This window comes from Pseudophryne corroboree, chromosome 7, assembly GCF_028390025.1.
Source record: "Pseudophryne corroboree isolate aPseCor3 chromosome 7, aPseCor3.hap2, whole genome shotgun sequence".
NCBI classification, from domain to species: Eukaryota; Metazoa; Chordata; class Amphibia; order Anura; family Myobatrachidae; genus Pseudophryne; species Pseudophryne corroboree.
This window is the reverse complement of record NC_086450.1, coordinates 425,835,303-425,850,222: the sequence shown is the minus strand read 5'-3', so window position 1 is coordinate 425,850,222 and position 14,920 is coordinate 425,835,303. Positions and strand designations below refer to the sequence as shown.

The 14,920-nt window shown below is 46.7% G+C and overlaps 1 protein-coding gene across 1 annotated transcript in view; it reads left to right on the top strand.

Annotated features, from left to right (window-relative positions):
• PEMT (phosphatidylethanolamine N-methyltransferase) overlaps positions 1–14,920 on the top strand; it is a 445,039-nt gene that overhangs the window by 356,738 nt on the left and 73,381 nt on the right. Inside the window, exon 5 of the mRNA XM_063934839.1 lies at positions 5,240–5,351. Within this exon, the coding sequence (XP_063790909.1) occupies positions 5,240–5,351 (112 nt within the window). The remainder of the gene's footprint in view (positions 1–5,239; positions 5,352–14,920) is intronic.

The following is a 14,920-nucleotide window of genomic DNA, read 5'->3' as shown; positions in this document are numbered from 1 at the left end:
TGCTGGGCCTCCATCTGCCCCATTGGTAATCTGGCCCTGCCTAGGATCCGTGCAGGCTTCTTATTTACAAAAAAGCTAAAATTAACAGAAATAAATAAATAATAAAACATCTGGGATCCCCACCAAAATTCATAACCAGCCTTAGGTCTTTAAGCCTAGGCCAGTAGTTGAAAAAGACCACTCTTCACCAATTTCCATTGAGAAAGGTAATCTTCGGCCCAAAGTAGCCTCCTTGTACAAAGCCCTGTGAAATATTGCATTACCTGTCACTACAGGGATCACGTGGCAAATGACAGATCACTAGTGGTTACATAGGAATGAATGAGAGCCCAGTGATTGGTCAGTGTGTGGGAGCTGAAAAAAAATTATGTATGAGGCCCAAGACGCAAATGTCACTTTTACAGCCCCCTGTAAAAAGGACCACTAAATCCTCTATACGCAGCAATCTAAACCTAAAAACAGAGTTTTGGCAAGCACCTAATATAAGATACAGTGTAGTAGTGTCACATTGGAACTTCGTGACTAATTCAGTCTGTGCCTTGAAGTGTGCTTGTCCCCAATATACTAGGCAACCATATTGTGGTGTATCTCTATAATGGGTGCACCCTTTTTTTCACTACTTGCCTCTTCTGAGTCCCACAGCGCCAGCATTACAAACTCACTGGGGAAATGGTGCAGCGGCCATTTTCCCAGCATTTTGTGCAGGATCAGTAGCTTAGTTGCCGGGGAAATGGTATTGTAGACTCTGGTACATCACTAGAGTCTTACTATACCCTGTCGGCTAGCTTGGAGGGGGTCCAGGTGAAGACTGCACAGGGGCCCCCTCGTCTCTTAATACGCCTATAATTAGACCAATATAATCTGGGAATGCAGTTTATGAATTAACTGCAAATTGAGACATCACTAGGCAATAATGCATATGGTAAACTAAGCTGAATATTGGTGCAGACCACCAAATGGCTGCCTCCGCTGTGTATAGGTAGCTGGGCCACTTTTGCCTGCTACCATGGAAACAGCTGGGTGTATAAGTGAAGATATACAGTATACACTTTTTCTGAACCTTTTCGGGAAGGGCGTTCATAAATGGGAGCCATCCACTCAGGAGCATTACTGATACAGTCATTATGGGAAATGTTCTTATGTTTCTATTTCTCCTGAAGGACCTGTAAGAGATGAGAGTGTGGAAAATGGCAGCTCTGTATGAATCTTGCACAAGTCAGATGTTTGCTCAGTAGCACTTACTGTACATATCTGTAAGATAAATTATGTGACTGTCTTACGGTAATACTGCAATCTTTTTCCTCAAATTCTTATTAATCACTGTATTTTTCATAGATCAGTATACTGTTTGCTCGCCAGAGGTGGGTCTCTGAGTAGCACCAGCATTTACATGGTAGAAGAGACTGCCAGGGCAGGATTAAGGGCCACATGGGCTTGCCGCTGAAAATGACCGAGGGCCCTTAATGTGGGAAGCGTAGGAGGTGTGGCCAGTGCTTGTGTGGGTGTGGTCAGTGCCGTGTGAGCGTGTACACTCCTTACTCTATCAGGCTCAATGTGTCTCAAAATAGTAAAAGCAGAAATATTACATCATTTTAGAATAGAAATACCATTGTATTATTATGATTTACGGCTTGCTAGCTGGGCGGCCGGTCATCATCGCAAATTGCAGGAACAGAATTTCCCAGTTTTACATGTATAAGGCTGGGTTGTAAAAGCTACACTGGGATTATATTGGAATATTGGCAGAAGGCACTCGCAGGATTTCCCATGCTTGTAAACTATCTTTATTAGAAAACCTTTTAGTCTCACTCCTCCTCCTCCAGGGATCTGACGGGTTCTACACTGTGCACTTGAATTATATATTATTCATATGTTACCTTATACTTCACAGGACCACACCTCCCAATTGTCCCGAATGCAGCCGGACAGTCCCGCAAATTGATCACTGTCCTGCTGTCCATCCCACCAGTAGCAGTATTCCGCAGGGGGTGGGGGCAAATTGGGAGAGCCAGTGATCATCCACTGCTCAGCTGGTAATCTCTTGATAGAAGCCGTGCACATCTACGATCCATGCTGAATTAGGCTCTGAGTCTGTATGCGGAGCCAAACAGAATTTAACATGGAAAAAAGCTGCAGTAGCTACATTGTAGCACTCTGTGTACAGATTCAGAGACTCATTCGCACACAGATATACTCTGGTCATATATCACATTACTCAGCGCGGACTCCTCGTGCATCCTAGTCGCATTATGTTGCGATTAAGATGCATTTTCAGCAGAAGAGAAGTAAAAAAGAAGATTCTCACGCAACCTGGCATGCTAAGAGGGGCTGTTTGACGTGACTGCAGCAAAGATGTATGAGGACACATCTGTAAGTTCTTCGACTAATTGAACAACCCCCCTTAAATGCAAACTGGGAATGAATCTACATATGGATGGAGATGTACAAATTTGGCGCTCCTATTAGCAGTACAAAAATACTTATTGCACACATACATTTTTACATATACCTCTAACATACCTCCCAACTGTCCCGATTTTCGCGGGACAGTCACGTTTTTTGGGACTGTCCTGCTTTCCCACCCGCTGGTCACAGTGTCCCGGGGTGGGAGTAGGGGTAGTTGGGAGGCCTCTGTAGGGAGTTGGGAGGCCCCTGTCACTGCTGCTCTGCTTAGCAGAGCAGCGGAGAATAGACGCTGTGCGCATGCGCATCTATTCACAATTCACAGGTGACAGAGGGAGTGGGGGCATGCCAGCAGCTCACAGAGCGCTGGGCGTGCCCTCTGAGTGACGGTAAAAGGGTGCGTGGCGTGTGACCGTGGCTCTGCCGTAAAGCCACGCCTCTTTTCGGGCACGTCAGGGTCCCTCTTTGTTACTCTTCAAAAGTTGGGAGATATGCTCTAACTCTGCACCAGAACCTCTTTTACTGAAGCCTCATAGGCCACTATGCCAATCTAAACGACAGCCACAGTTTGAAGTGGTTGGACAATTTGCATGCGTTATCTTGTTTGAGAACAGGCTGTAAGATTTCAGCACCTCTGTGCTGTATCGAGACACAGAACCACAAGTAACTTTCCCAACACAGCAGCAGCGTTACCAGGGCGATTTTATGAGAGAGAGTTTGCTGCTTTAATGTGGTCTATTACTGCAGAAGCGCTGACTTCATAGAACAGGCAGAATGGCGTATGAGCATAGATCGCACATTAGAATGCATTATGCATTGTGCAAATAACCATCACACTCCTGGAGCTTTTTCCATCTATCTAGTTACTAACACGGATCACTTTGTCGCAGACGCAAGCAGCAGGATATTGCATTGTCCATTAGAGAAGAAGTTCGCTGAGGTGTTCATTACCATTACAATACAACAGCGTGTATATTTAGACCAGTGACATTTTATATACAATAAAAAAATTATTTATATCCTGTGCTGAGGCGAGTTTGACAAATTGCGCAAGCTGTCGTTTATTTTCTTCTTATTTAAGAGGTCTTATGAACATACCGTTAATGTTGTTTTGTCTGTATACGTGTATATGTCTCACAGGTCGTTTATTAATTTCTGCTGCCGTCTGACGCCATGAGGCTAACGGAATAACTTTGTGCCCCTATTCCGATTCAGCCTTATAGAAAGCAAAATTCCTTTGTATCATTCAGTGACCTCCATCCTGTTTTACGCTAAATAATTATCATTTTACTTGATTCTGTACACTTTAAAATGGACCCCCTTCTAAGACAAAGATGAAGTTGGAGCAATGCTCAACACAGTGCCTCGTGCCTCACTGTTGTCTCTTCAGTTAGTAGATTTATTGATTTCATTCTGAGTATTTCCTCAGAACCAGGGCGGAATTAAGGGCCATATTGGGGTATGGGTCATTATGTCGACCACACTTAGGTCGACATGAAAAAAGGTCGACATGAGTTTTTTTTTCCTTTTTTTGGTGTTTTCTTCGGAAAGTGATTGGGAACCCCAATTAGTGCACTGTGTCACCTCGCATGGCTCGCTTCGCTCGCAATGCTTCGGGCAAGGTTACTATTCCCAGTCGTAGTCCACGTGGATCGTAAAGTATGAAAAAGTAAAAAAAAAATTAGAAACAAAATGTGAAAAACTCACGTCTACCTTTTTCCATGTCGACCTAGTGACCACGTCGACCTAATGCGTGTCGACCTAAATTTGGTCGACCTAATAACAGTATCCCCGTATTGGCTTGGGACTAAGAATGTTTAAAAACCCTCTGTTCCATGCTCACTGTCTACCTCACTGTTTCCCAAGGGATCCGTTCAATTTTCCAGCTGTCGGGTCTCCACCAATCAGTATGCTGACACAGGAATGCCGACAGCCGACAATGCTGCCACCCGGAATACCGGCGCACAGGGGCTATTTCCACTCGTGGGTGTCCACGACACCCATAGAGTGGGAATACAACCTGTGGCGAGCGCAGCAAGCCCGGAAGGGAGCTTGTACTACTCGCCCCGCTGCCGGCATTCTGCCGGGCGAGATGCCGCTGTCGTGATAGTGGTGTACCTTGAGGATCGCAGTTGGGAAACACTGGTCTACCCTGTCTGTGTCATTAGCAGGGCCCTCTTCCCTCGTGTGCTTTTCCTTCTCTTACTCAGACTATCATCTACTCCATACTCCTTACATCGGCACCTAGCCTTTGGATTCGGCCATTATGATGCTTATTTCAGTGTCATGGCTGATGTTTATATACTTTGTACTTGTCTTACATTGTCTTGTACTCTAAGTCGCTGTTTTTCTTGTTTTGCTCATTTGTTCATGTACGTTGTTAGGCGTTGCGGATCCCATGTGGCGCCATATAATTAAATAATAATAATAATAATACAGAAAAGAGAAGGAGCTGTGGCAAACACTGTGTGGCTGTGGCCAGTGCCATGTGGGCATCTACACACCCCATATTATTAACCCCCCCTCTAATTTCAGGGTCAAATTCTCAACTTAGTAAACATAGCTAATACTATTGGGGTGCCATAACACTGGGGGGAAAAGAAAAAAATGACAGAATCTGTGTGGATACTATGATTATTGCAGCTTAGTTCATGAGTCACATGATTATTTTGAATGTAATTGTGTTGTGGTGGACCTGGCTTATTATACAAGGTACATATACCAGTATATTCTAGCCGATGTGCAAAACAAAATGGCCGCCTTCCTCACAGACCATTCGCTTGTTGCCATGGAATCAAAATCTGTCTCACAGACATTATTCTTTCTCTGATTGCAGGAGACTACTTTGGAATCCTGATGGATAAGAAAGTGACTGGCTTCCCGTTTAATATAATGGAAAATCCCATGTACTGGGGAAGTACTGCAAATTACCTGGGGCTGGCCCTCCTGTAAGTACGATATCATTTAAAATAATAACTATGGAGCAGTTTCATCACGGTTACAGATGTAGTCATGCTCATCTTACTGCGATGTAATTCCTTTAGGAATTAATGGCGCAATCTCCGGCTGCAAATGTCGCAGCCTGGCAAGCCATGCAGCGTGCTATGTTGCGGCATGCTGCATCGCCATAAGAGGATCATGGCTACATCTGTACATTATAATTGAAGCAACAGAGAGCTGTTGAGCGCAAGCCAACTGTATATGGCGCAGCGGGCACAATGATGCAGCAATTGCAAAAATGATTACAAATAGCACTGTTTGTTTTTGCAGTCAAAAGATCGACATATACTGTACTACACCCTATGTTTTTGCCAAAAAGTTATTTACGCCTACATATTACACAACACTGCTAACAGAGAACACTTAATCCTTCACGTCAGTCCTTGCTCTCTAGTACAATTTATACTGTATATTCCCTATTGCGCACTGGGGTTAATTTTGTCAGCAGCCAATTAACCTACTGTCTTTGTATTGCGGGAGGAAGCCGGAGCATCAGGAGGAAACCCAGTAAAAATCAGAGAGAACATACAAAACGCACAATGAGCCGGGATTTGAATCCATGGTCTCAGCAATACTAACCACTTAGCCACTACGTTGCCGGTAAATTCTAGTTTTTGTTCAGTAATGCAAAATCGAGGTTTCATTTTGCGAACTGAGGTTACTGAAGTGCGATAAAGGGAATGAAAAGTATAAGGGGTAGCAGATTGGATTTATCATATGATGATTGCTTTTGCTCAGTGCCCCAGTTTGCAGACGTAGGTGCCTTCTAGTGCAGGGAGTCATCCCCTGAAAAGGAGTAATTTACAGTAGGTACATCTGTACAAGGAATTTTGTGCTGCACATATACGGTAGTTCATTTTGTAAATTAGTGCCACTGTTTTTTTTTGTTTTTTTCATGCTGACTCCTGGGAGGAGCCTAGAAAATCTAATTTTTAACGTCCATACATACCTGTATGTGGAAAAGTTGTATCAAAACTGTCTGATTATTGTGTTTTTCATTGTGTGGGTGGGGGTATAATATTTCTCTGACGTCCTAAGTGGATGCTGGGGACTCCGTCAGGACCATGGGGATTAGCGGCTCCGCAGGAGACAGGGCACAAAAGTAAAAGCTTTAGGATCAGGTGGTGTGCACTGGCTCCTCCCCCTATGACCCTCCTCCAAGCCTCAGTTAGATTTTTGTGCCCGGCCGAGAAGGGTGCAATCTAGGTGGCTCTCCTAAAGAGCTGCTTAGAGTAAAAGTTTGTTAGGTTTTTTATTTTCAGTGAGTCCTGCTGGCAACAGGCTCACTGCTACGAGGGACTTAGGGGAGAGAAGTGAACTCACCTGCGTGTAGGATGGATTGGCTTCTTAGGCTACTGGACACCATTAGCTCCAGAGGGAGTCGGAACACAGGTCTCACCCTGGGGTTCGTCCCGGAGCCGCGCCGCCGACCCCCCTTGCAGATGCCGAAAAGTGAAGGTCCAGAAACGGCGGCAGAAGACTCTTCAGTCTTCATAAGGAAGCGCACAGCACTGCAGCTGTGCGCCATTGTTGTCAGCACACTTCATAGCAGCGGTCACTGAGGGTGCAGGGCGCTGGGGGGGGGCGCCCTGGGCAGCAATGATAGTACCTTATTCTGGCTAAAAATACATCACATATAGCCCCTGGGGGCTATATGGATGTATTTAACCCCTGCCAGGTCTCAGAAAAACGGGAGAAGAAGCCCGCCGAAAAGGGGGCGGGGCCTATTCTCCTCAGCACACAGCGCCATTTTCCCTCACAGAAATGCTGGTGGGAAGGCTCCCAGGCTCTCCCCTGCACTGCACTACAGAAACAGGGTTAAAACAGAGAGGGGGGGCACTTATTTGGCGACATGTATATATATATTAAAATGCTATAAGGGAAAAACACTTATATAAAGGTTGTCCCTGTATAATTATAGCGTTTTTGGTGTGTGCTGGCAAACTCTCCCTCTGTCTCCCCAAAGGGCTAGTGGGGTCCTGTCCTCTATCAGAGCATTCCCTGTGTGTGTGCTGTGTGTCGGTACGTGTGTGTCGACATGTATGAGGACGATGTTGGTGAGGAGGCGGAGCAATTGCCTGAAATGGTGATGTCACTCTCTAGGGAGTCGACACCGGAATGGATGGCTTATTTAAGGAATTACGTGATAATGTCAACACGCTGCAAGGTCGGTTGACGACATGAGACGGCCGGCAAACAAATTAGTACCTGTCCAGGCGTCTCAAACACCGTCAGGGGCTGTAAAACGCTCATTTACCTCAGTCGGTCGACACAGACACGGACACTGACTCCAGTGTCGACGGTGAAGAAACAAACGTATTTTCCTTTAGGGCCACACGTTACTTGTTAAGGGCAATGAAGGAGGTGTTACATATTTCTGATACTACAAGTACCACAAGAAGGGTATTATGTGGGGTGTGAAAAAACTACCTGTAGTTTTTCCTGAATCAGATAAATTAAATGAAGTGTGTGATGATGCGTGGGTTTCCCCCGATAGAAAATTATTGGCGGTATACCCTTTCCCGCCAGAAGTTAGGGCGCGTTGGGAAACACCCTTTAGGGTGGATAAGGCGCTCACACGCTTATCAAAACAAGTGGCGGTACCGTCTCCAGATAGGGCCGCCCTCAAGGAGCCAGCTGAGAGGCTGGAAAATATCCTAAAAAGGTATATACACACATACTGGTGTTATACTGCGACCAGCGATCGCCTCAGCCTGGATGTGCAGCGCTGGGGTGGCTTGGTCGGATTCCCTGACTGAAAATATTGATACCCTTGACAGGGACAGTATTTTACTGACTATAGAGCATTTAAAGGATGCATTTCTATATATGCGAGATGCACAGAGGGATATTTGCACTCTGGCATCAAGAGTAAGTGCAATGTCCATATCTGCCAGAAGATGTTTATGGACACGACAGTGGTCAGGTGATGCAGATTCCAAACGGCACATGGAAGTATTGCCGTATAAAGGGGAGGAGTTATTTGGGGTCGGTCCATCGGACCTGGTGGCCTCGGCAACAGCTGGAAAATCCACCTTTTTTACCCCAAATCACATCTCAGCAGAAAAAGACACCGTCTTTTCAGCCTCAGTCCTTTCGTCCCCATAAGGGCAAGCGGGCAAAAGGCCAGTCATATCTGCCCAGGGATAGAGGAAAGGGAAGAAGACTGCAGCAGGCAGCCCATTCCCAGGAACAGAAGCCCTCCACAGCTTCTGCCAAGTCCTCAGCATGACGCTGGGGCCGTACAAGCGGACTCAAGTGCGGTGGGGGGTCGTCTCAAGAGTTTCAACGCGTAGTGGGCTCACTCGCAAGTGGACCCCTGGATCCTACAAGTAGTATCCCAGGGGTACAGACTGGAAATTCGAGACGTCTCCCCCTCGCAGGCTCCTGATGTCTGCTTTACCAACGTCTTCCTCCGACAGGGAGGCAGTATTGGAAACAATTCACAAGCTGTATTCCCAGCAGGTGATAATCAAAGTACCCCTCCTACAACAAGGAAAGGGGTATTATTCCACACTATATTGTGGTACTGAAGCCAGACGGCTCGGTGAGACCTATTCTAAATGGGAAATCTTTGAACACTTACATACAAAGGTTCAAATCAAGATGGAGTCACTCAGAGCAGTGATAGCGAACCAGGAAGAAGGGGACTATATGGTGTCCCTGGACATCAAGGAGGCTTACCTCCATGTCCCAAATTGCCCTTCTCACCAAGGGTACCTCAGGTTCGTGGTACGGAACTGTCACTATCAGTTTCAGACGCTGCCGTTTGGATTGTCCACGGCACCCCGGGTCTTTACCAAAGTAATGGCCGAAATGATGATTCTTCTTCAAAGAAAAGGCGTCTTAATTATCCCTTACTTGGACGATCTCCTGATAAGGGCAAGGTCCAGAGAACAGTTGGAAGTCGGAGTAGCACTATCTCAAGTAGTTCTACGACGGCACGGGTGGATTCTAAATATCCAAAATCGCAGCCGTTTCCGACGACACGTCTGCTGTTCCTAGGGATGGTTCTGGACACAGTCCAGAAAAAGGTGTTTCTCCCGGAGGAGAAAGCCAGGGAGTTATCCGAGCTAGTCAGGAACCTCCTAAAACCAGGAAAAGTGTCAGTGCATCATTGCACAAGAGTCCTGGGAAAAATGGTGGCTTATTACGAAGCGATTCCATTCGGCAGATTCCACGCAAGAACTTTTCAGTGGGATCTGCTGGACAAATGGTCCGGATCGCATTTTCAGATGCATCAGCGGATAACCCTATCTCCAAGGACAAGGGTGTCTCTCCTGTGGTGGTTACAGAGTGCTCATCTTCTAGAGGGCCGCAGATTCGGTATTCAGGATTGGATGCTGGTGACCACGGAGGCCAGCCTGAGAGGCTGGGGAGCAGTCACACAGGGAAAAAAAAAAAAAAATTTCCAGGGAGTGTGATCAAGTCTGGAGATTTTTCTCCACATAAATATACTGGAGCTAAGGGCAATTTACAATGCTCTAAGCTTAGCAAGACCTCTGCTTCAAGGTCAGCCGGTATTGATCCAGTGGGACAACATCTCGGCAGTCGCCCACGTAAACAGACAGGGCGGCACAAGAAGCAGGAGGGCAATGGCAGAAACTGCAAGGATTTTTCGCTGGGCGGAAAATCATGTGATAGCACTGTCAGCAGTGTTCATTCCGGGAGTGGACAACTGGGAAGCAGACTTCCTCAGCAGGCACAACCTCCACCCGGGAGAGTGGGGACTTCATCGGGAAGTCTTCCACATGATTGTGAACCGTTGGAAAAGACCAAAGGTGGACATGATGGCGTCCCGCCTGAACAAAAAACTGGACAAGTATTGCGCCAGGTCAAAAGACCCTCAGGCAATAGCTGTGGACGTTCTGGTAACACCGTGGGTGTACCAGTCGGTGTATGTCTTCCCTCCTCTGCTTCTCATACCCAAGGTATTGAGAATTATAAGACGTAGAGGAGTAAGAACTATACTCGTGGCTCCGGATTGGCCAAGAAGGACTTGGTACCCGGAACTTCAAGAGATGCTCACAGAGGACTCATGGCCTCTGCCGCTAAGAAGGGACTTGCTTCAGCAAGTACCATGTCTGTTCCAAGACTTACCGCGGCTGCGTTTGACGGCATGGCGGTTGAACGCTGGATCCTAAGGGAAAAAGGCATTCCGGAAGAGGTCATTCCTACCCTGGTCAAAGCCAGGAAGGAGGTGACCGCACAACATTATCACCACATGTGGCGAAAATATGTTGCGTGGTGTGAGGCCAGGAAGGCCCCATGAAGAAATTTCAACTCGGTCGTTTCCTGCATTTCCTGCAAACAGGAGTGTCTATGGGCCTCAAATTGGGGTCCATTAAGGTTCAAATTTCGGCCCTGTCGATTTTCTTCCAGAAAGAATTGGCTTCAGTTCCTGAAGTCCAGAAGTTTGTCAAGGGAGTACTGCATATACAACCCCCTTTTGTGCCTCCAGTGGCACTGTGGGATCTCAACGTAGTTCTGGGATTCCTAAAATCACATTGGTTTAAACCGCTCAAATCTGTGGATTTGAAATATCTCACAGGGAAAGTGACCATGCTGTTGGCCCTGGCCTCGGCCAGGCGGGTGTCAGAATTGGCGGCGTTTGTCTCAAAAAAGCCCATATCTGATTGTCCATTCGGACAGGGCAGAGCTGCGGACTCATCCCCAGTTTCTCCCTAAGGTGGTGTCAGTGTTTCACCCGAACCAGCTTATTGTGGTACCTGCGGCTACTAGGGACTTGGAGGACTCCAAGTTGCTAGATGTAGTCAGGGCCCTGAAAATATAGTTTCCAGGACGGCTGGAGTCAGGAAAACTGACTTGCTGTTATCCTGTATGCACCCAACAAACTGGGTGCTCTTGCTTCTAAGCAGACGATTGCTAGTTGGATGTGTAGTACAATTCAGCTTGCACATTCTGTGGCAGGCCTGCCACAGCCAAAATATGTAAATGCCCATTCCACAAGGAAGGTGGGCTCATCTTGGGCGGCTGCCCGAGGGGTCTCGGCTTTACAACTTTGCCGAGCTGATACTTGGTCAGGGGCACACCCTGACTGAGGAGGACCTGGAGTTCTCTCATTCGGTGCTGCAGAGTCATCCGCACTCTCCCGCCCGTTTGGGAGCTTTGGTATAATCCCCATGGTCCTGACTGAGTCCCCAGCATCCACTTAGGACGTCAGAGAAAATAAGAATTTACTTACCGATAATTCTATTTCTCGTAGTCCGTAGTGGATGCTGGGCGCCCATCCCAAGTGCGGATTGTCTGCAATACTTGTACATAGTTATTGTTACAAAAATCGGGTTATTATTGTTGTGAGCCATCTTTTCAGAGGCTCCGCTGTTATCATGCTGTTAACTGGGTTCAGATCACAGGTTGTACAGTGTGATTGGTGTGGCTGGTATGAGTCTTACCCGGGATTCAAAATCCTTCCTTATTGTGTACGCTCGTCCGGGCACAGTATCCTAACTGAGGCTTGGAGGAGGGTCATAGGGGGAGGAGCCAGTGCACACCATCTGATCCTAAAGCTTTTACTTTTGTGCCCGGTCTCCTGCGGAGCCGCTAATCCCCATGGTCCTGACGGAGTCCCCAGCATCCACTACTGACTACGAGAAATAGAATTATCGGTAAGTAAATTCTTATTTTTTAACACACTCATGGCACACAGGTAGATTGGGCAGTGTCTACTGATTAGAGATGTGCGCCAGACCATTTTTGCTGGATTTGAATTTGGCTCTGATTCGACGTCCGGATTTGGATTTGCCAAATCGCCATGACTAGTTTTGGATTTGGATTTTCTTTCAAAAATCAACAATAAAAAGCTAAAATCACATAATTTGGGCCTCTTTTGTTCCTAGAGTATTATTAACTTCAATAACATTAATTTCCAGTAATTTCCAGTCAGTTTTGACCACCTCACAGCTCATAATATTGTTTTCACCAATATTGACCAAAGGCTGTAGCGAGCTGGCTGGTTACTAAGCAACACAGCAGCGGCACAAATACACAGCAGTTTATAGCACATCTATGAAACATTGCCACACACTGCGTGAGTCCAGTGGCGTAACTACGTGTGTGTGTGGCACACAGCGCAGTCGCACTGAGGGCGCAATGGGCAGCGGCTTGTAATGAGTCAATTTGACTCATTACAAGCCGCCTGTGCCGGAGGAGGGGGGATGGGGAGGAAGGAGCCGCAGCAGTGCTATGTAATTGGTAGCGGCCCCGCTGCAGCTGTCCCTCTCCTTCTGTATTGGCTGGCCCGGCGCTTCTGTGAATGCTGGGATGTGCTTCCCTCATCCCAGCATTCACAGTGGCGGCGGCCAGCCAATGCTGAAGGAGAGGTACAGCTGCATGCGGCGCCGCCGGTAATTACAGTGCGCTGCTGCGGTTCCCTCCTCCCCCTCCCTCCTCCTCCTTCTCCGCTGCCACCCGGAGCTGCCAGCACCGAGGAGTATGACTGCCTGAGAGATGGTAAGTATCATCTATTCTGTCTATTTATCTATCTATCTGTCTACTTAATGTGTAAAAGGGGGACTCTGCTGTAATGTGTAAAAAAGGAACGCTGTCTACCGTAATGTGTAAAAAGGAGGACGCTTGTCTGCCGTAATGTGTAAAAAGGAGGACGCTGTCTGCCGTAATGTGTAAAAAGGGGAAGCTGCCTGCCGTAATGTGTTAAAGGGGACGCTGTGTGCCGTAATGTGTAAAAGGGGACGCTGTGTGCCGTAATGTGTAAAAGGGGACGCTGTGTGCCGTAATGTGTAAAAGGGGACGCTGTCTGCCATAATGTGTAAAATGGGACGCTGTCTGCCGTAATCTTTAAAAAGGGGACGCTGTCTGCCGTAATGTGTAATAAGGCGAATCTGTCCGCCATAATGTGTAAGAGGGGCTGTACCTGGTGTAGTGGAGCTACTGTACGGCGTAATTTGAATAATGGAGACTACTGTAGTATGTAATGTGAATTGGTATTATTTTGTTGCCACACCCCTTCCCCATGAGGCCACGCCCCTATATTTTTTGTGCGCACCTATGGGGGGGGGGGGCACCGATGCCCTATCTTGCACACAGCGCTAAAATGTCTGGTTACGGCACTGCGTGAATCACAGGGCTTATAGATGCACGTGAACAAATTCACTTGAGTAAAGCGCACCAACCAACCAGTACAAAAACAATATAAAAATATTTTTATATATATATATATATATGCAACTTGTTCAGGCGGCACTCATAGGGATTTTTTAGGAGAAAAAAGTACAAGACTATATAGTCAACGTTTCAATTTAGCTCAGAAAATTTATGAACTAAATTGAAACGTTGACTGTATAGTCTTGTACTTTTTTCTTCTAAAAAATCCCTATGAGTGCCGCCTGAACAAGTTGCATACTCTATACTTTTGGAGGGCACCTGGGTTGCTGCTAAACAATATATAATTTTCTATTTTTTAAATTTGCCGCTCAGTTCGAACTGCATTGATCACAGGTCTTACAGATGCATGTGAACAAAATGCACCAAACTTTACCAGTAGTAATATATATTTTATTTTTATTTATTTTTTTAACTTGCAGCTCGGTTCGAATTGCGTGGATCACAAGGCTTATAGATGCACGTGAACAAAGTGCACCAAATTAGTACAATTTACAGCAGAGTATAGCGCAGCACACAGCAGCGTGCCCCCTATACACAGTCACTATACAGCACAGCCACTTGTGAGCCTGGACACATCAGAACCAGTATAGCAGAGTATAGCACAGCACACAGCAGAGTGCAGCATGCCACCCATATACAGTCAGTATACAGCAAAGCACACAGCAGAGTGCAACATGCGACCTATAAACAGTCACTGTACAGCACAGCCACTTGTGAGTCTGCACACAGCACAGCCAGTATAGCACGGCACACAGCAGCATGCAGCATGCCACCTATACATAGTCACTATACAGCACACAACAGCATGCCACCTATACACAGTCACTATACAGCACAGCCACTTGTGAGTCTGGGCACAGCCAGTATAGCAGAGTGTAGCATGGCACACAGCAGCATAGAACATGCCCCCTATACACATTCACAGATATACAGCACAGCCAGTATAGCAGAGTATAGCACGGCACACAGCAGCATAGAACATGCCCCCTATACACAGTCACTGATATACAGCACAGCCAGTATAGCAGAGTATAGCACGGCACACAGCAGCATAGAACATGCCCCCTATACACAGTCACTTATATACAGCACAGCCAGAGTATAACACAGCAGAGTGCAGCATGATACCTATACACAGTCACTATACAGCACAGCCACTTGTGAGTCTGGACACAGCACAGCCAGTATACTGTAGCAGAGTATAACACAGCATGCATCAGCGTTCAGTGTACCCCCAATACACATTAGACAGTCACTATCCAGTTCAGCCACTACAGAGTATAACGCAGCAAACAGCAGTGTGCCCCCTATACACAGTCACTATACAGCACAGCCACTTGTGAGCCTGGACACATCAGAGCCAATATAGCAG